General features: G+C 41.6%; 1 protein-coding gene across 1 annotated transcript in view; it reads left to right on the top strand.

Moving 5' to 3' along the window:
• The window catches only part of akap9 (A kinase (PRKA) anchor protein 9), a 73149-nt gene that overhangs the window by 18774 nt on the left and 33920 nt on the right, over positions 1 to 20455 (top strand). Inside the window, exons 9-19 of the mRNA XM_034094695.1 lie at positions 8090 to 10440; positions 11933 to 12010; positions 13434 to 13578; positions 13764 to 13834; positions 13926 to 14046; positions 14252 to 14349; positions 14776 to 14881; positions 15532 to 15769; positions 17501 to 17552; positions 18438 to 18758; positions 19364 to 19639. Of these exons, the coding sequence (XP_033950586.1) occupies positions 8090 to 10440; positions 11933 to 12010; positions 13434 to 13578; positions 13764 to 13834; positions 13926 to 14046; positions 14252 to 14349; positions 14776 to 14881; positions 15532 to 15769; positions 17501 to 17552; positions 18438 to 18758; positions 19364 to 19639 (3857 nt within the window). The remainder of the gene's footprint in view (positions 1 to 8089; positions 10441 to 11932; positions 12011 to 13433; positions 13579 to 13763; positions 13835 to 13925; positions 14047 to 14251; positions 14350 to 14775; positions 14882 to 15531; positions 15770 to 17500; positions 17553 to 18437; positions 18759 to 19363; positions 19640 to 20455) is intronic.

Below are 20455 nucleotides of genomic sequence, written 5' to 3'. Positions count from 1 at the left end.
ACGAATTTTGAGGTAAAACTATCAGGAGCTGAAGGAGGAGTACACATGTCTTATTGAGGCGAAAACGCACCTAGAAGAGAGGACTCTGAAGGAGACCTTGAGTTTGAGGCTAAAATCTCCAGCCTTCAGTCCAGATTGGCGAGCTGAAGGGTCGCAGCAGCAAAAGGGCCGCAGCGAATACAGATAGACGGGAACACGCTGTAATAGAGAAAGATTACTACCGAGTTAATGGAGAAGCTTAATGTTACTTTGAGTGAGAAGCAGAGCCTGGCTGCACGGCTTTCCGAAGTTACAGAGAAACTCGTGTTTACAGCGAGCAAAGTGACACAGCTGGAGAAAGATCTGCTCAAAGTAAGACAAGAAAATGTGAAGTCATGGCGCAGAGTGAAAACCTGGGGAAAGAGCTAGAAAAGAGAAAGGAAATGATAAGAAAGCAAACAAGTGGGCAGGGGAAAGCTAAGCCCCATCATGCAGGGCAAGCGATGAGCCAGTGTCTTCTGAGGATCATATCTTAGATTCAATCTATGCAAGAAGAGACGAAAGCTCTTCAGGCTCTCTTACGGGCAGCTGAATCCGAGAGAGACGGCGCCAAGCAGACCTTTGAGATCCAGAACGTCTCACTGGCCTCCTTCTCCAGCAGCGGTCCAGTCAGTAGGGGAGGTTGCGGGAACATCCTTGCCGCTCAAGCCCACCGCCTCAGGGTCAAACAGGCGCAAGAGACGGCAGAAGTCGAAGCAGGAGCGCAAACTGGGAAGCGCCGGCGCAGACTGCAGAGAAGAAAAGCACAGGGAGGGGGAGGAGGAGGCAGTGTTGGAGGAAGAGGGAGCACAAGTGCAGTGCTGCAGAGCAGGAGATGCAGCCTCCGATGGAGAGCCAGGTGTTGCCATGTTCACGAGAGAGGGCCGGTAAAGGGACTCCGCTGACGGACATCAGGGAGACGGAGGCACCACACGGGTAAGCACGCACTCAAATGCTTCCACTGCAACGCTGCCTTCTTCTAAATGACATGTTTGAGTGAAAGGCTTTTCAGAAAGTGAGCTCTACAGAGGATGAATAGGTCAAACTGACATCACATTCACAATTAATGCTGTGATATTTCATCAAGGATGTGGGAATAGCATTCATAGCCATATGAATCCCTCACAAAAAGAGAGTATGACTGAGGGGTTTCAGCTCTGACATGTTTTCCCTCCAGTGACTAACGGTCATGATTGCAGACCGCCTGAGTGTCTGCAGCCTTGCTCTCCTAGGTAGCATTCAGCAGCACAGTCATACTGTGGTGATAAAGATAGCCTTATGTGTTTAAGTTCATGCAAACCATTCAGTTCAAGACCTTTGCTGTGTGCAACTGTGGGAAGAAAAACATGCGCACACATTTCAGCCTGCACACAACAGTGCCAGGACTTCATCGATATTCTGCTCATTTCTACTTTTAAAAGAATACTATACCATATTTGTAATCCTTCCATTCGGCTTCTCCTCAAACTGAATATTTTGTTGCTTTCGAAAAAGATCTGAAAACCAAACAATAGAAAACGGTCACCCTCGGTATTCTGCGTTCTATTATTTGACATTGAAAAAAAGATGTACATTGTAGTTTCTTTCCGTCCTGCAGGGAGTGGAAGGTTTCGAGGTGAGAATTGATTTTACCTCCGTCACTTCTGTGTCAGCGTCACTTCAAGATCTCATTTACACCAGACAAAGGATACAGTACAGTGTCGGTCTGCCATGTCATGTGTTTCATATTGTTGTTATCACCTGTAACATTACAAATGCTCCAGACATTTCTGATGTCTTTTCAAGTGGAAAAAGATAGATCTTTAATTTCTACGTATCCTTTTAATTAAATGCATAACGTAATGGCTGTAAATAAAGACATTTGGCAGTAGCTATCCTCAGTTAGTTGTCGGTTTCCAATGAAGTCTTTAAAACTAGTTGTAATGTTTGCCTCTAATGCTTAATGCAATGTGGAAATGACATTTTATTCACAAGACTATTGTGTGATTTTGAACACCATTTTTCACACCGGCAGGGCAATAGTTTCCAAATAAATTAATAAAATAATCATTTATAAGTGCTTTGTTTTGAAATATTGGAATTTATTTTACTTTTCATTATCAATGCAATCAAAAAGGGGACTTATTTTTTTAATGAGGATTTTTGTTCACACAGATCAACTTTAAAAGCAGTTATTATACTTGATAAACATTACGACTGATATGTGAAAGAAAAGCGAAATAAAGACAAACTTTAGATTGACGATGTAGAGTTCTATCCATATACTGGATCATTCGATTATACAATGATTTCTTTATTTCTGCTCCCCCTCAGGAAGTGTTCCATCGTGCTTCACCTTGTCTTTTGTCCATCAATGTCATCTTTGTCTGCATTTCTTTGGAGGATATAATGTAAGAGTGCATTTCCTTCTGCTTGTTTTAAACTTCTTAGTTTTTTGTTTTGCTTAATACACTACAGACCATACTTTCATCAGCATGCTGTTTAAAACTTAAAGGGATGACATTTTATGTTGAGGCTTCTACAAATTCATTAAATATCCACAAATGCTACCGTGTCTCATGCAAGCCAAGCCCACTTTCATGGTCAGTCAGTTTAATATTCTTTGTCGACATCGAAAGCTTTTAGGAGCATAGTTATTATTTGGTCTGTAAGCTTTACAAACATACCTGACCTTATAACCTGCAACACATGTCATTCAGTAGTCTCAACAATGGGTCTGATAAATAAATATTTAATGGAAAATAAGCTATTAAGAAACAGTTTAGAAAAAAATGTGCACATATCTGAGGGCTCTTACACTTTTCCCTCTCAATCTCTTTTATCACCGCTGTGCAGCCGCTCTGGACCCGCTGTACACTTGATGCGGTACATGCCCACTAAACTTCCAGTTGCCATGGAAACAAACAATTGCCTTTAAACAGGATGAGATGCGTCGGCCTGCGTGACCAATTCCTGTGGCCTTGCAACACTTTTTCTACAGACCCTTAAGGTTAATTTAATGTATTAATGATGTGTTGCACAGAACGTTTTTTTTTACCTTGGAATCGACCCACAATCCTCTCTGTTATACAAAGCTGTGGAACATAGAGCACTGAGATGTATTGTGTAACACTAACAACGTAACAGACTGAGCCATACAGTACACACAGTGAAATGCTCTATGCCTTTTTACATTGTTCTGATCCCAGACTAACAGGTTCAAGGTTTGTCAGTGACGCTGCTTTCTGTTAGTAGGAAGCGGTTGCTGTGGAAACATAACAACCGTCTTTCACAGCTCAAGTAATTACAAATATAAGTGTGCTGAGTGTTGAATCATAGAGAATGCCTTAGACAGCGGCAAGGAAACTTCTCGCTCTCGTTCAATGAGGTTTTGACATTGTGTTCACGTGTTCTGTTCTCCGTGCACGTTTTCTCTACGATCTCTATCAATTCCAAGTAAAACTCTCCCCTTCTCCGCTCGTGGACCACAAACCGTTTAAAATGTATGACCTTGAATTAACCCGAACATAGAGTTTGAATAGTGGCCGTCATTACTCAGTGGGAGTGAGAAAGGAGCTGTGTGATGGAAGGAGGTTAGGCCCATATGTTAATGCTGAGTGCCCACAGAAATAGGACATCAGGCAGTGTTTATCAAACTGTTCAGATTTAACATTTTATCATGTGCGTTTTGTGGAAGATTTCTTGAAACTGTAATCACTACATAGTCCGGGTTTTAATTTCACAATAAAAGATTACACATATTTAAAATGTTTACTGTTTATTTGACTTTGTTTATGCTCAATTGTGATGCTTTGTCTGTCATGTACTACTACTGTATTTCCTGTGAACAGATGGAAATCACTTTTACGTGGCTCATATTTTATTATTTTATTCAACATTTATCATTACTATTTTTTTTAATTCAGTACTGATTATATTGTCTTTATCTCCTCTGTTGCAGCCGGAGAGTGAAGTGTCCACGACGGCCGAAGATTATTCCTCAGAGGTGAGAGGACCGTTCTGAAAAAATGTATCATCATATCGTGAGACAAACCCCCCCCCCTCTTAACTTCAAATTAGGGCTGAGGGACCATTTGATATGATATTTTAGTGTCTTTTTAAGGTTAAAAAGACACTAAGATATCATATCAAAAGGAGGTCCTTCACAATACCTTATCTCCCATTCCTACAATCGATGTTTTTTTACCATGCCAAGTTTACATCAATGCAACTTGTATATTGAAGCATCTTTTAGAAGGGCTTCTGGAGATCCATATTTAACTACCAGAGGATGCTTTTGTTGATTTTATGAAAGTAAATATTTGTACAGTTTATTAGCCAGGTAGACCTTTGTTGAATACTGAAGTCTTCCAGTACCATCCACACATTCAGACTACTAGCTAGGTTACAACATATCCCATGCTGGTATGCCTTCACAGAAATCCAACCACAGACCCAGCCACTTATTTTCCAGAAAATAGGTGAAACGTTTTCCCTTCTGCACTTTGAGTTGAATTTTTTATATCAAATCTGATACATAAATGATAAATGATTATTATCAGTCAAATGGAGGATATTCATTCTTGTAAAAATGTGACTTCTATTAACTATCGTCAACAAGGAACATCTGTTATCTAAAACTAAACACAGAAAACTCTGAATCCTTAAAAGGTGATTTTAAAACCAACATTTCAAAACATTTGCCCAAAAAAACGAATCACCAGACTTTAGCAGTACTAATCTACCCAATTAAGACCTTGGAAACAATGTGGACTTTCCGTCACAGCTCCTATATCTTAGTTTGTCTGACAGCGTTGTGAATTAACAGGTGAATGGGTGCCATGAGGAGATGACAGAGAGCCTAATGATGCCTTCGAAGGATTTTGTCTGGGTACAGTAATCTGATCAAGCAGCTCTTTTGGCTCGGCTTTCGGCTGCTGGACGTAACTGTCTGTTTGCTTACACTTTAGTCCTCTGCAAGATTTCCTATAACCCACTAACCAAGCCTGTTTAATGCTGTACTCACTCGACCATAACCTTATGTGTGATAGGAATCTGAAAGCTGTATCGTAGGGAAGAGAAGTACAAATCTTCCTATGTTATCAATGACCATTTTGAAAGCACTAATGGCTGAGCAGTTTAGGATCGAAGAGGGCAGTGTGACATTTTAGAAGTGTCAATTATTAGTGAAAACTGGAGGACAGTCCTCCGGGAGAAATGGAAGAAGAAGAGATGAAAAGAGGACTGTGAAGAGTTTGAAGGAGAGAGCACATGGGGGGGCTTATACAGAGCTGCTCTCTTTAGATACACTGAGGTGAAACTTGAACAGGGGAGGGACACCAAGGAGGTGCTAATCAATAAAGGTGGGATAGCTGGGGAGCAAAATGACATGCCAGCTGCGGTTTGAATTACACTGACATGTTAAGAGAGATAATAATGCCAGAAGTTATTTATAAACTGAACTATTCTTATAGTATAAAAGTGTTACCATAACTTAATGTTTCATTGAAATATGCAAAATGAAACCCATATTGATCCAATCTTTAGGAACAATTGACTGTCTTAGTGAGGATTTTGACTTGTGTGTTTTGCTATGAATAATCTATAATACAATCCAAATACTCTCTGTATGAGGGCTGCAGCATTTATCTCTATTGTTGCATATTCTATCACATATTGTGAATTGTATATATTCGATAAGCTTAGTGTTTCTTGACTGTCCCTAAAGACACCGTCTCAAACATGAAGTCCATCATCACAGGACTACAGTTCCCTTGATGTTTAGCCACACAAGTGTTCTGTGTTAAGGCTGATCAAGTCACCCTAACTTTTGGTACTGCTGCATGAATTAGCTTTTCTTGCCTTCAAGAAGGTCTCTGTCTGAAAGCTCACTTAAAAACATATTATATATACAGTGCAAATGTATTTCATATTTTTCATTACGTCCGATAGTCTGTAGCTCCAACACCAAAACAGCCAAACCTGATACCAGGTGAGCGGCGCTGTTTTTCATCCTCAAAATTATTCAAATTGAATCACATGGTGTGGGATGAGACATTTAAATACTGCTTAAATGAGAAGTATTCAGCACCAATGCCTTTCGATCTTAAATTGAAAGTGTGATAACTTTGCTAAACCTACGACATCTCTTGTTTTTTTAAACAGTATAATGTGCCATTTCAGATATTTAGTTGAATTGTTTTTCTTGCAGGCCTTAACTCACGCTTACAGTACTAACAAAGACTTTGCCTAAACTGCCTTGGGTTATTGGAGATGCATTTTGACCAGTATCTGTAAAGCAGTCCTTAGCAGAGAAAACCATTAACACATGTATTGCACTTTCATGTGGCTCTGGTAACTAACTGCTGTTGCTTTACGGTGGCGAATAATTGCTAAGCTCATTCCTAATGGCTTTACCAAAACCCTGTAAAAAGAGCACATTCTCCTACTCAGGAGGAGGTGGAGCCTCTGCGACAGGTGACAAAGGGAGGACCGATGGAAGAGGAACTAGCCGCAAAGACCCAGGCAGTGGAGGAGCTGAGTCGAGAGCTTGAAGATATCAGATCTGCCTTTGGCACAGAGGGAATACAGCAGGTACATTCATTACCCGTCGTTGTTGTTGTGAAAATCACCGAGTGTTTTCACACAAACACATCTTGCATTTGGTTTTGAATAACAAATGGTCACCTGTCATCCATTTCCAATTATTTGTCATACTGCAATTCCATCTGTAGCTCTCACTGTCTACAATGAAATGACGGGCTCTCCATCAGAAAGCCCGGAAGGTTCTTTCTGATGCTTAATCCTTTCTCTGCTCGGTAGCATCGTGAAAGCTGTCTGTAAAGTGATTTTACTTAGTTTCATTTTACCTTTCTAGCTTCAGGACTTTGAGGCGGCTCTGAAGCAGCGAGACGGCATCATCACGCAGCTCACAGCTAACCTCCAGCAGGCTCGTGAGGAGAAAGACGAGACCATGAAAGAATTCCTGGAACTGACGGAGCAAAGCCAAAAACTACATATTCAGTTCCAGCAGGTGGGAATGTTTTAAGTATAAACTACTATGTTATATTAGCTATTCAGTCCTATATTCCCTAGCCACTACAAGTCATTACACTATTATTATTTTTGTTCTACTCCTTGTAGTCCATGTTTTAATTAAAAACACATTTGTTTATGGGAAAATCTCAGCTTCAGGCGGGTGAGACTCTGAGGAACACGAGCCACAGCAGCACAGCAGCTGATCTTCTGCAGGCCAGGCAGCAGCTCATGCAATACCAGCCACAGCTGGAGGAGCTCCAGCTCAAACTCAGTGAGATGGAGACGGTAAGAGGCCTAATGTGAATCCAAGCTGTTGCACAGTATGTTCTCCAGGTTGCCCCTGCTTACATGAGAATTGTTTCTTTGCAGTTGGGGAGAAGATCAGAAGAATCATTCATACAAAGGATAAATGAAAAGGACCTGCTTATTGCTGAACAAGACAAAGTTATTACGAGTCAGGAGCAGTCGCTGACAGAGAAAAGGACGGTAGAGACGTGTTTTGCTCAAACACTGAAAGAGAAAAATGAATTAACTGCAATAATCACAGAGCAGGAGCGGTCACTGACCCTGCTCAGAGAGGAACTTGTTCATGTGGCACGGACTACTGATGACAATATTATAGGCCCTTCAGAGAAAGACCTGATCATAGCAGAGCACGAGCGAGTCATTTCAGAACGCGACTACTCTCTCACCCAGCTCGAGGATGAGCTCGAGTCCTCTGAAAAACATCTGTGTGACCTCAAACAGCGAATGGCTGCAAAAGAGGCAGAGTTTGAAGGATGCATGGATGAGTCGGAGAACAACAAGGCAGGCCTAGAAAGCTGTAAAAGCGAAATGGAGAGATGTAAATTAGAATGGGAGAAAGACCGTGTGGAGTTAGAAAGCTGTAAAAGCGAAATGGAGAGATGTAAGTTAGAATGGGAGAAAGACCGTGTGGAGTTAGAAAGCTGTAAAAGCGAAATGGAGAGATGTAAGTTAGAATGGGAGAAAGACCGTGTGGAGTTAGAAAGCTGTAAAAGCGAAATGGAGAGATGTAAATTAGAATGGGAGAAAGACCGTGTGGAGTTAGAAAGCTGTAAGGGTGAACTTGCAACCTCCAGACAGAAAGAGCGAATGGCATCTAATGAAATCATGCAGCTCATGGGCACAGTGGAAGATCTGCAGAAGCGTAATCACCAAGGTAGCCTGTCGGAGGGCGACACAATCCAACAAATGCAGGAAGAGAATGCGAGGAACCTCGAAATCCTCAGGGCAGAGCTGGATGAGATGTACGGCGAGCAAATAGTCCAGATGAAGCAGGCGGTTAATTTGCAGCATGCAGCGAAAGTGGAGCAAATGGTCGAGCGACATCGCGCTGAGCTCGAGCTGCTGAAATCTCAACAGCTGTCTCAAAGCTCCACTGTTAGCATTGAGGTGGAAACACTCAATGCTAAGACTAGTGAGCTTCAAAAGACATTACAGCAATCCCAAGCAATGCAAGACAACGTCAGACATGAGCTAAGCCGAGTCACCCAAGAGAAGCTCAACCTGCAGGCCAAGGTGGAGGGTCTCCTCCTAGATCTACGTGCTGCTAAAGAACAAGTGGAGCAGGTCTCCAAAAGCCTTATCTCTCAGGAAAGCCATCAAGGTGAACTGCAGCGCCTCCAGGAACAAATCGACAATCTTAACAGCGAACTGGATGCTGCTCAGGAAGCGGCTGAGGAGGCAGAAATAAAACATGAATCGGAAACAACCAATTACAAAATCAAGTTGGATATGCTGGAGAGAGAGAAAGATGCTGTGCTGGACCGCATGGCCCAGTCACAGGAGTCAGAGCTGGAGCGACTGAGGACTCAGCTTCTGTTCAGCCATGAGGAAGAGCTCACCACGCTTAAGGAGGATTTGCAAAGGGAGGGCTTCCTAAACACGGAGAACCTTCTCAACGAAGCTGCTATCAAACACGAGAAAGCTCTGGAGGACCTGCGCAAGGGTTATGAAGAAGAACTGCATCTGTTACGAAGAGAGAGGTCAAGTTTTGCCACAGAGCGGGATGAGCTTTTCCACCAAATCCTTGGACTGAAGGAAGATCTGAAGATGGCTTTGCACAGCTCCAAAGCAGACAAGCTTGTCCAGCAGCTCCAAGAACTTCAGGTAGAGATCGAGGAGCTGAGAAAGGGAGGAGAAGAACGAGTTCGTATGGGAAATGAAATTCAGTCATTGCTAAAGAAAACGGAGCTGCTTGAAAACCAAACGAGAGAAAAGGAACGTTGTTGGGAAAACAAATGGAAAGATCAGGAATCGGAAAAAGAGACTTTGACAGAATCTAATCACACTTTGAAAGAAGAGTTGGACTCCAAACATCTGACAATGGAGACACTCACAGCAGAGAATAATCAAAGACGGCAACAAGTAGTTCAGTTTACTGAGGAAATTGATAAACAGAGGACTACTTTCTCTTTCGCCGAGAAGAATTTTGAGGTAAACTATCAGGAGCTGAAGGAGGAGTACACATGTCTTATTGAGGCGAAAACGCACCTAGAAGAGAGGACTCTGAAGGAGACACTTGAGTTTGAGGCTAAAATCTCCAGCCTTCAGTCACAGATTGGCGAGCTGAAGGGTCGCAGCAGCAAAAGGGCCGCAGCGAATACAGATAGACGGGAACACGCTGTAATAGAGAAAGATACTACCGAGTTAATGGAGAAGCTTAATGTTACTTTGAGTGAGAAGCAGAGCCTGGCTGCACGGCTTTCCGAAGTTACAGAGAAACTCGTGTTTACAGCGAGCAAAGTGACACAGCTGGAGAAAGATCTGCTCAAAGTAAGACAAGAAAATGTGAAAGTCATGGCGCAGAGTGAAAACCTGGGGAAAGAGCTAGAAAAGAGAAAGGAAATGATAAGAAAGCAAACAAGTGGGCAGGGGAAAGCTAAGCCCCATCATGCAGGGCAAGCTGATGAGCCAGTGTCTTCTGAGGATCATCATCTTAAGATTCAATCTATGCAAGAAGAGACGAAAGCTCTTCAGGCTCTCTTACGGGCAGCTGAATCCGAGAGAGACGGCGCCAAGCAGACCTTTGAGATCCAGAACGTCTCACTGGCTCCTTCTCCAGCAGCGGTCCAGTCAGTAGGGGAGGTTGCGGGAACATCCTTGCCGCTCAAGCCCACCGCCTCAGGGTCAAACAGGCGCAAGAGACGGCAGAAGTCGAAGCAGGAGCGCAAACTGGGAAGCGCCGGCGCAGACTGCAGAGAAGAAAAGCACAGGGAGGGGGAGGAGGAGGCAGTGTTGGAGGAAGAGGGAGCAACAAGTGCAAGTGCTGCAGAGCAGGAGATGCAGCCTCCGATGGAGAGCCAGGTGTTGCCATGTTCACGAGAGAGGGCCGGTAAAGAGGACTCCGCTGACGGACATCAGGGAGACGGAGGCACCACACGGGTAAGCACGCACTCAAATGCTTCCACTGCAACGCTGCCTTCTTCTAAATGACATGTTTGAGTGAAAGGCTTTTCAGAAAGTGAGCTCTACAGAGGATGAATAGGTCAAACTGACATCACATTCACAATTAATGCTGTGATATTTCATCAAGGATGTGGGAATAGCATTCATAGCCATATGAATCCCTCACAAAAAGAGAGTATGACTGAGGGGTTTCAGCTCTGACATGTTTTCCCTCCAGTGACTAACGGTCATGATTGCAGACCGCCTGAGTGTCTGCAGCCTTGCTCTCCTAGGTAGCATTCAGCAGCACAGTCATACTGTGGTGATAAAGATAGCCTTATGTGTTTAAGTTCATGCAAACCATTCAGTTCAAGACCTTTGCTGTGTGCAACTGTGGGAAGAAAAAACATGCGCACACATTTCAGCCTGCACACAACAGTGCCAGGACTTCATCGATATTCTGCTCATTTCTACTTTTAAAAGAATACTATACCATATTTGTAATCCTTCCATTCGGCTTCTCCTCAAACTGAATATTTTGTTGCTTTCGAAAAAGATCTGAAAACCAAACAATAGAAAACGGTCACCCTCGGTATTCTGCGTTCTATTATTTGACATTGAAAAAAAGATGTACATTGTAGTTTCTTTCCGTCCTGCAGGGAGTGGAAGGTTTCGAGGTGAGAATTGATTTTACCTCCGTCACTTCTGTGTCAGCGTCACTTCAAGATCTCATTTACACCAGACAAAGGATACAGTACAGTGTCGGTCTGCCATGTCATGTGTTTCATATTGTTGTTATCACCTGTAACATTACAAATGCTCCAGACATTTCTGATGTCTTTTCAAGTGGAAAAAGATAGATCTTTAATTTCTACGTATCCTTTTAATTAAATGCATAACGTAATGGCTGTAAAATAAAGACATTTGGCAGTAGCTATCCTCAGTTAGTTGTCGGTTTCCAATGAAGTCTTTAAAACTAGTTGTAATGTTTGCCTCTAATGCTTAATGCAATGTGGAAATGACATTTTATTCACAAGACTATTGTGTGATTTTGAACACCATTTTTCACACCGGCAGGGCAATAGTTTCCAAATAAATTAATAAAATAATCATTTATAAAGTGCTTTGTTTTGAAATATTGGAATTTATTTTACTTTTCATTATCAATGCAATCAAAAAGGGGACTTATTTTTTTAATGAGGATTTTTGTTCACACAGATCAACTTTAAAAGCAGTTATTATACTTGATAAACATTACGACTGATATGTGAAAGAAAAGCGAAATAAAGACAAACTTTAGATTGACGATGTAGAGTTCTATCCATATACTGGATCATTCGATTATACAATGATTTCTTTATTTTCTGCTCCCCCTCAGGAAGTGTTCCATCGTGCTTCACCTTGTCTTTTGTCCATCAATGTCATCTTTGTCTGCATTTCTTTGGAGGATATAATGTAAGAGTGCATTTCCTTCTGCTTGCTTGTGTAGGTGAGCAGACATGGGGCGGGTCCGCACACGGAGCCTGTCAGTCAGGAAGCAGAGGAAGAACAAGAGACTACGGAGCATGTAAATGTCACCTAAACTCACATCCTGCCCTTTGCTTGTCACTGTCCCTTTGAAACATCATACCGTTTGGTGTAAAGGTCAATAAAAAGCTTCTCTTACAGCACACACTCGAGGGCTTCACGCAAGCACATTTTATTGATCTCATCCTAAAAAGGGTTAATATTTGCTAAACTTTAAACAAGAATAAAAGAAATGTAGCTACAGTAAGTACGAAGCAGCTTTAGAGGATTTAAAGCAACTAAGTGTTATCAGAGCAGAGACTAACTGCGATACAAAGGAAGAGGAAATGTTTTGACATCAAATAATAAAACATTTCTGAATCAAAGCAGTCGGTGATGAAACTCTGTCTGGTGTATGGAGGGTGAACCTTGACAGCGCCCTGAAGCAGCTGCCACTGTGAGAGATTCCCTGGCAACAACTTAGTCGTGCCAACATATGACAATTAAGTCTAACTCATTTGGGAAACAGAAATATCAATTTTGCCTCGAGTGTATTTTAATAACATATTTTATTAAAGATTATTTATGTGATACGCAGTCAAAATTCATTGAAATGATGGCACTATAATGATGTAAATATGAGCGTGTACCCTGTAGAACGAGGCGTACATAAGTACTAAACATCACCCATTTGTACGAGTGGCTCTTGCAGGAGGCCCAATACATGTTGCATGAGCTTTTGCAGGTTATAGTGATTTCCTCTCTAGTTATATCTCTTTTTAAAATGTTCTCCAAAGTGGCTGTGTTTTTGTTGCTGCTGCATGTGTAGCAGCGGCACATCATAATGCAGCTGCAGTCTGCGAGGCGCCTCTTCTCTGCCAGTTTTAAGCAGCAACATCAGAGCTGTTGCCGGTTTGAAAAGGACTCTCACCACTTCAGTGTCAGATGTAGCACGGATGGGATTGTGTCATGACAAAGCGTTAATACAGCCTAATTAAAATGTAGAGTGCACTCTACAAAAAGCATCCGACATCAAAGGTAACGGAATCACAATTTCATAATTGTAACCCTAATGAATTTGTGCTAAGGCATAATTAGAGGAAGAGGCCTCGCTGTTTGCCTTTTGTTCCCGGTTACAGAAGGGATAATAGCCGACCTCTCACCCGAACACAGATGGCTCGTGCTGCTGCTCTGTCATAAAAATAGGATTGTTAAAGTTGGAATTGTGTTAATTAATCATATAGCTCCACTAATATAGCACGCTGCAAAAATGTAATTACCGGTAGTAATGAATTGTAAATTATATCTATATTTAGCTTTTTACAAATTGTGTGTAATGTTCCAGGCATATTTTTCAAAAAGTGTCATTTGTATCTACTAAAACAGTTAGAGGAATAATAAAACAAGCACTGGAATATGACAACATGTATGCAGAAGAAAGGCATGTTCCTCTGTGTGTTGATGTGATGTCTTCCTGTGCTCAGGGGGAGTGCCGGCTGCAGATGGAGGCCCAGCGCCTCAGCCTGTCTCAGATCCACGCCGCGCAGATCGAGCTGCAGCAGGAGGACTCGGAGCACCGCACACACACTCTGGAGCTGAAACTGCAGGATCTGAGAGATAACGGAGAGGGTGAGCTGTCGTGTAGACGGTCTCTTTTGTGTGTGTTTCTGTTTGTGGCAAGGCAGTGCTTTTGATTTATCATTCACGATGGATCAGCACAGGTGGATCTATACTTGTTTGTGTACTGTGTGTGTTGTTGGGCTGTGTGTGAACCATATTAAAGATTTAAATGTAAATATTTTATGTTTTTCCAGATGAGCCAAAGATCTTTAAATACCACAACATGTTACAAGCTGTGTCAGAAGAATGCAGTGAGATCATTAAGGTAATTTGTTTTGTAGATCTATTGTTTTGTGAATACATGTTATTAATGTGTTGCCAGGTTACCACAGCTGTTCACCTTTTTGTCTGTTCAGAGTTTTGGGAAGATGTTTGGTGAAGAGTTTTTGGAGAGTGTTGCTACAGAAAGCCAGACGCCCTCTTCAGTGGAAAGAGCGGAAACGAGTGAATCCACCTCCGTTGTTCAGGAGGCCAGAGGTAATTTTTCTCTTGAAGAAGTACAATTATAAAGTACTTGAGAAATATTGTCAGTGCGCTGTGGAATATTAAGTTAGCTCTATACCTACCAAGTGCTTTAAATTCATCTGTTTAATAAAACCATGTTATAAATCATCCAATTCCTTAATTCAAATATGTGATCTTTAAAAATAAACATTGTTTAAAATGGCTTTGTCGTCTATAGAGCTCTACAGATGTCTTCAGCAGGCGAGGGAGAGGATTGAGCAGGAGCATCATCGACTGTCACAGCTCCAGGATCAGCTGAGAGCTGAAGGGAACAAGGTAACAACACACATCTTCCTGAAGTCATAAACTGTGCCCCAATACGAAAATACAGCCTTATGCTTTGCAGGTTTTTAGTATGTTGATTTTCTCTGAGATGAGCAAAAAGTATTCTCAAAGATACAGCATGTATGCCATTGCTTGATTTCTGAGATTTTCCCCCAATGAAATGGGGGTGCGATTTTTTAATGTTTGGATTACACTCAAACAGTTTCTGTTTATTTATGAATTGTAATTGGCAGTGAGATTAAAAAGAAGCAGTTTGATCTGTCGGCACATATTGATTCATGTATTGTACTGTATTACTTCCTATCTGTATATAAAAAGATAACTATATGTGATTGGCACACATTGTAAGCACGTTTGAGGAACACGGATGGTAACAGCGCTATCAGAAACACACTAACATCTCTGCCGGTCTCCTAGATGACGGGGCTGCAAGTGGCATACGATGAACTGAAGAGCAGCAGCGAGAAGCAGATCTCTGACCTGCGTGGGCAAGTTTCCGGCTCAAGCCCCTCCACAAAGAAAGGTAAACATAGACTTTTCCTCTGTGGCCGAAAAGGAAAAGAAAGCATGTCACGCTCTAATGTCAGCTCACTGAGTCCCAACACAGATGGGAAAAACAGAGGCACGCAATTATGGAGCAAAGAACAGACTATTTTCTATCATTCAAGCAAATCATAATTTATAATAACCTGAACTAAGGTTTTCATTACTAAAAAAGACGTGTTTCCTATCTGTTCAATAAAATACATTTCTACCTAAGCACAGTTAGATAAAGTAATTCCAGTTATATTTAGCGCCATTTTAAAGAGTTTCAAGCATACATTGATGCTGATGATAATGAGTGAATAGCAGCTATTTGGGCCAGATTTCTAGTTGTATTAATTATCAAAGCGCCCAAGCTTCAATCTATATATTTTTATTAAAATGCTAACCTGATTTTCCTCTTCTTTCCAAAGAGGTGCACACTTTTTGTTGCATTGTGCCTTTTTATCCATTCACTTTGTATCACATTCTCTTATTTGTGACTACAGTGACCCATTTTTCCCAGAAAGAACATTAACGTTTCATCCAAGTGATTTAAAGCTTTTATGCTTTCCGGTAGAGGCGTAATGAACTTCACATTTCCTCCTCTCTCTCTCTCTCTGTTTCTCTCTCTCTCTCTCTCTCTCTCAGATCTGGAGGAGCGAGCTGGTGCAGCATCGACCTCCCTCACAGTACAGGAAGTGCAGAGGTTGAAGGCCGAGGATCAGCAGAAGCAGCTCCAGCTGGAGGAGAGTCACAGACAGGAGCTGGAGCGTCTCCGAGCTCACTACCAGCAGCAGGCTGCGGAGAGCGAGGAGCGCTACGCCACCGAGCTCTTCATGCTGCAGCAGCGCCTGCAGGAGGTCTCCGGCACGCAGACACCCCACAGGTGAACACACTGGGAAAACACAATGCCAACACTGATACATTAATCTTATGTATTCAGACAAGGCAATGTTAATGTACAGCAGTCACTCCTTGCATACAGTAGCTAATGATACGTCCACATATTATTAAGAAATAGGAAACCCTAATGGGGATTTGATATACAATGACTGCATTTGGGATGTTATTACAGAACAAGAGAATATACTTTTGAATAAGCTCAAGTAGCTTGTCTTATGGAAGCCAATCTGAAGATTAATATAAATGATCCAGTCATTATAAAGATAATTCTCAACATTATGAGACCTTCTCTAAATATTAACTTAATATCTCTTGACATATGAAAGAACATTTCAGCCACTGCAAATGGCTTCCTGAGGCATGTGCTGTGTGGATAACCAAATGAATGTGACTTTTTTTAAGCAGGCATCACTCAGTGTGTTGAATGATGAGGTTTTTGACGCACTTAAGCTCTACAAATAGAACTATAATCCTTTTAATAATAGGTCATAACTGTGACCAACTGGTAAATAGAACTATAATCCTTTTAATAATAGGTCATAACTGTGACCAACTGGTAAATGTATAACGTTTATATTTCCAAACCATATGACTGTGGGTAAACTCTTCCTCATGGATACAACGTAGCACAGATGAACACACTGTGAAAACACAATGTCAACACTGATACATTATTTGTATGTATTCAGACAAGGCAATGTAAATGTACAGCAGTCGCTACGTGCATAGATATAGATACGTCCACATATTATTAACAAATAAATGTTAAACATTGGAACACTAATGGACATTTCATATGCAATGACTGCATTTGGGATGGTATTACAGAATATACTTTTTTACTCAGCTCAAGTATGTTGTCTTTTGGAAGCCCATGTCTAATGCACAGATGATATCTTATATGTTTTCAAACGAAGCCATATTACTGTGGGTAAGCTCTTCCTCATAGATACAAAGAAGCAGTCCTGCAGTCGCCATGAAAACTGAGATGTTGCTGCCCTCCACTGTTTGATTTCAGATATGAAATCAAACAGTGGAGGGCAGGGACTTACTGCCATGTTAAAAGCTCATTATTTCTAAACAAACATAACAATATACAATTTAATCATTTACATTATTTGTAGTATACAGTACATTATTGATGTAGTCAAGGGCACTGTATATGTAATGTCTAGAGCTCAAACAAATAATCAATGAGTTGTGAGAAAATCACGTTGCAACTTTTATGAGAATCCAGTAGAGATGTTCTCATTCATTTAAAAAAGAGAAAACCAAAACAGTAAACTGAACATCTTTCGGATTTTATAGTGTAGGTCACAACAAGGAATTGAAAGACGCCTGGACTATAGGAAGCTATAATACAATTTATAATAGGATTTTATAGTTTTGTTTCCATTGATTGAGAAAATAATCAGCAGATTAATTACAAAATATTCATTACCGGCAATCCAAGTTCTGTAATCACTTCTGTTTCTGTTTCTTTTATGTCATTTACATTTATATTTAATATTTGTTGTTGTGTCACACAGGAATATTTAGACCTAAATGTTTAATGGTAAACATGTTTTTTTATGGGAACATTTAAAAAGTGTACATTTATATGTATATCTAAGCACTACTAGGCAATTGACTTTAAAGAAAAATATATATTTTTTATTATCGAAGGTTGCAGATCAATGAATTTTGACTTCTTGTTTTGTCTTTCTGCCCTCAGTGCTCCAGACTTCAGCTCAGAGAGGATGGAGGAGCACGGAGATGAGCTAAAGGTTTGGCTTCTACATTTTGCCCTCATCTGACTGTCCCATGTCACATGCATCACATCTTACTACGAGCTGATAAGTGAACATGCATTAAGACGCTATGACAGTCATGCTGGGTGTGAGGGGGCAGTTGCTGCCTTTAGGCTAAAACATGCTCTAAATTCCCCAGCTATGTTCCAGAAGCAGGATCATGAGTGGCCCTATATCTTAACGATTGAAACGGTTGGACGTTACATAACTTGCCGTTTTAGCGTATCACTCCTGAACCAATCCGACGTACTGTAGTGTCTGCTGCTGAATGAACGGAGGACTCTGCTTTGCGCTCTATTTAAGCCATCTCTCTCGCTCACGTCACTCCAACTTCCATCGTGGTTTAGTTGGTCTTCCCTCTATCCAACCTCAAAGTTCCCACAGCTCGCGTGTCGCTGCAGAGATCAGTCACCAAGATAGGAGAAAAAAGATTGACAGGAAGAGCGAGAGCACGAGAGAAACTGAAAGAAATTGCGCATGATGCACTTTAAGGCATTTGGATTGGAGATGTTAAGCCCGAGGCGAGTGCTAAACAGACAAAAAAGGGATTCATCACCAGACAGAGTGGTGCTGTGTTTGGGGAAATGTGGCTGCCTGAAATGGGATGCAAGACATCTCTTTATCGCGTAACCATCCTGGGGGGTAGAGAGAACAAAGCGGTGTTTTAATAGTGGTCTAAATGCGGGTGGGGTTAGCAACAGGGAAGAGGACACGTGTATTTCTGTATCAGCCTTTAGGGATCTTTTGCTGTCCATATTTTGTTATCTGCCTTTTTTGAACACACTGCAGCTGCTGCTATCTGCTACGTTAGATTTCATTTGTAATTAGCTTCTCTAACTTACTTTTCCTCACAATTCCCAGGACCTGTGTGGGGGGGAAGTGTCGGAGGGAGGTGTGGAGCTGCGCTGGCCTGTCGGGTCTGCAGGCCTGACAGCACAGCTGCAGGCGCTGAAGAAAGCTCTCTACCACAAGTATGTCCAAGAAGTAGCAGCTCTCAAAGAGCAGCACAACAGAGAGCTGGAGAGACTGAGAGAAGAGAAAGACAAGGAGAGGGAAACGGAGGCGAGAGGAGGGAACGATTTCAACGGTATAAACGGAGCTGGGAGCTCCAGTGAGAGCCTCGGGGCGGCCGGGCTGGAAGACCGACAACACTGGGAGAGAGTGGAGGAGGAAGTAGCCAAGGTGAGTGACCATACATCTTGTATTACATCAAAGCCTAGTGTGTCTAGTCAGTTTACAAAAAGCTTGTAGCAGATGACAATTGCATTACGTTTGCATTACATTTGATAACAGTTGGGGTTTAGATGAGTAATAGATTAATCAATCATTGATTTACCAAAATAAACTGCCATGTTTTCTAGAAATGCCGACATTTTGCTGGTTTTATTTTTATATCAGTTCAGACAAAACAAAACATGATGTCAACAATAAACTCTCACTTTTGTCTGATGTTCTATAAACCTAAAAATGTGTCCATTAATGAAGGAGATAATCAACAATATAATCAATATTGGGAATTATTGTTAGTTGCAGCCTAGACATATTTTTGTTTATTTTAAATGTCATTTTTTTTTTTAAATAACATCAACCAATAGAAACATTTGTGAACATGAAGAGTTAAATGTACATTAAGGATGACTCGAGGAAGTCACAGGACTTAGTATTTTCATTGGTATGCAACATCTGATCCCAGAATAGTTAATAACACTGTATCAGCACTCCTGCTGTAGATCTCTTTGTCTCTACATCAGAAAGAGTCCTAAGACCTCTCTCCATATCTCTGACAGGCCATAGTTCAGATGTCCGTGGAGTTTGCACAGAAGATTGAGCTGGCTCGAATCAACAAGCGTGCCTGCCAGAGGAGCGCCTCCATGCAGACGCAGTCCGCCACAGAGGAGGTGGAGGAGAACGAGGAGCAGATGACGGCCGGAGCTCCTCTCACCCCCGGAGCCGGGCTGGAGGAAGTGGAGAAGGAGAGACTGGAGAGAGAGCTGGAGGACAGGAATGCAGAGATCAGACAATTAAAGGAGGAGCTGCGGAAAACTGAATCGGCAGCTGAGCAGGTCGGTGTCACTAACCGAGCTTTCACGCAATGTGTTGATTTGCCAGCCCATAACGAATAACCTCCGTCTGATTCATTACTGCTGTGTGGTTCCTTTTTAGAGGCACTTTGTCGCAATGCAGGTGTTGCATTGATTACTCCATCATGGATTATATAAGCTTGAACTAACATAAATATTCGTATTAACTGCTTTTTTAACTGCTTGCATTGAATTTGCGTTGATTAAATCATTGACTGAAGGTTACAATCTAAGTTTAATTTGTTATGAGCCGAGATAAAAGTATGACGCTCTGCAGCAACACGTGTAGAGCCAGGTATTGTTGATATTTTGGCACCTGTGGTACCAAGGAGGTTTTGTGCTTTTATTTACCTTTTTTAATTGAACCTTTTCACCTAGATTGTACACGCACGCACGCACACACACACACACACACACACACACACACACACACACACACACACACACACACACACACACACACACACACACACACACACACACACACACACACACACACACACACACACACACACACACACACACACACACACACACACACACACTTACCTTCTCTGTGAAAAGGGTACAACATCCTTATTCTGTAACTCTTCTAAACAGTAAACCTTACTTACCTAAGTTATTACTGATGAAACGATATGTATTTATACCGTTTTTTTAACCAAGATATGAGGACAATGAGTATTCAGAGTTGTTTGTCCACTCCTGTAAATGAAGACATTCCACATTTTTGATTATAAACACTTAGTTTTCTTTCTGCTCTGCATGCACTGGTTTCCTCGAGTTGCTTTGGGATTC

The sequence above is a fragment of the Pseudochaenichthys georgianus genome, chromosome 11 (genome assembly GCF_902827115.2).
Source record: "Pseudochaenichthys georgianus chromosome 11, fPseGeo1.2, whole genome shotgun sequence".
In the NCBI taxonomy this organism is placed as follows: Eukaryota; Metazoa; Chordata; class Actinopteri; order Perciformes; family Channichthyidae; genus Pseudochaenichthys; species Pseudochaenichthys georgianus.
This window is presented reverse-complemented; position numbering and strand designations above follow the sequence as displayed.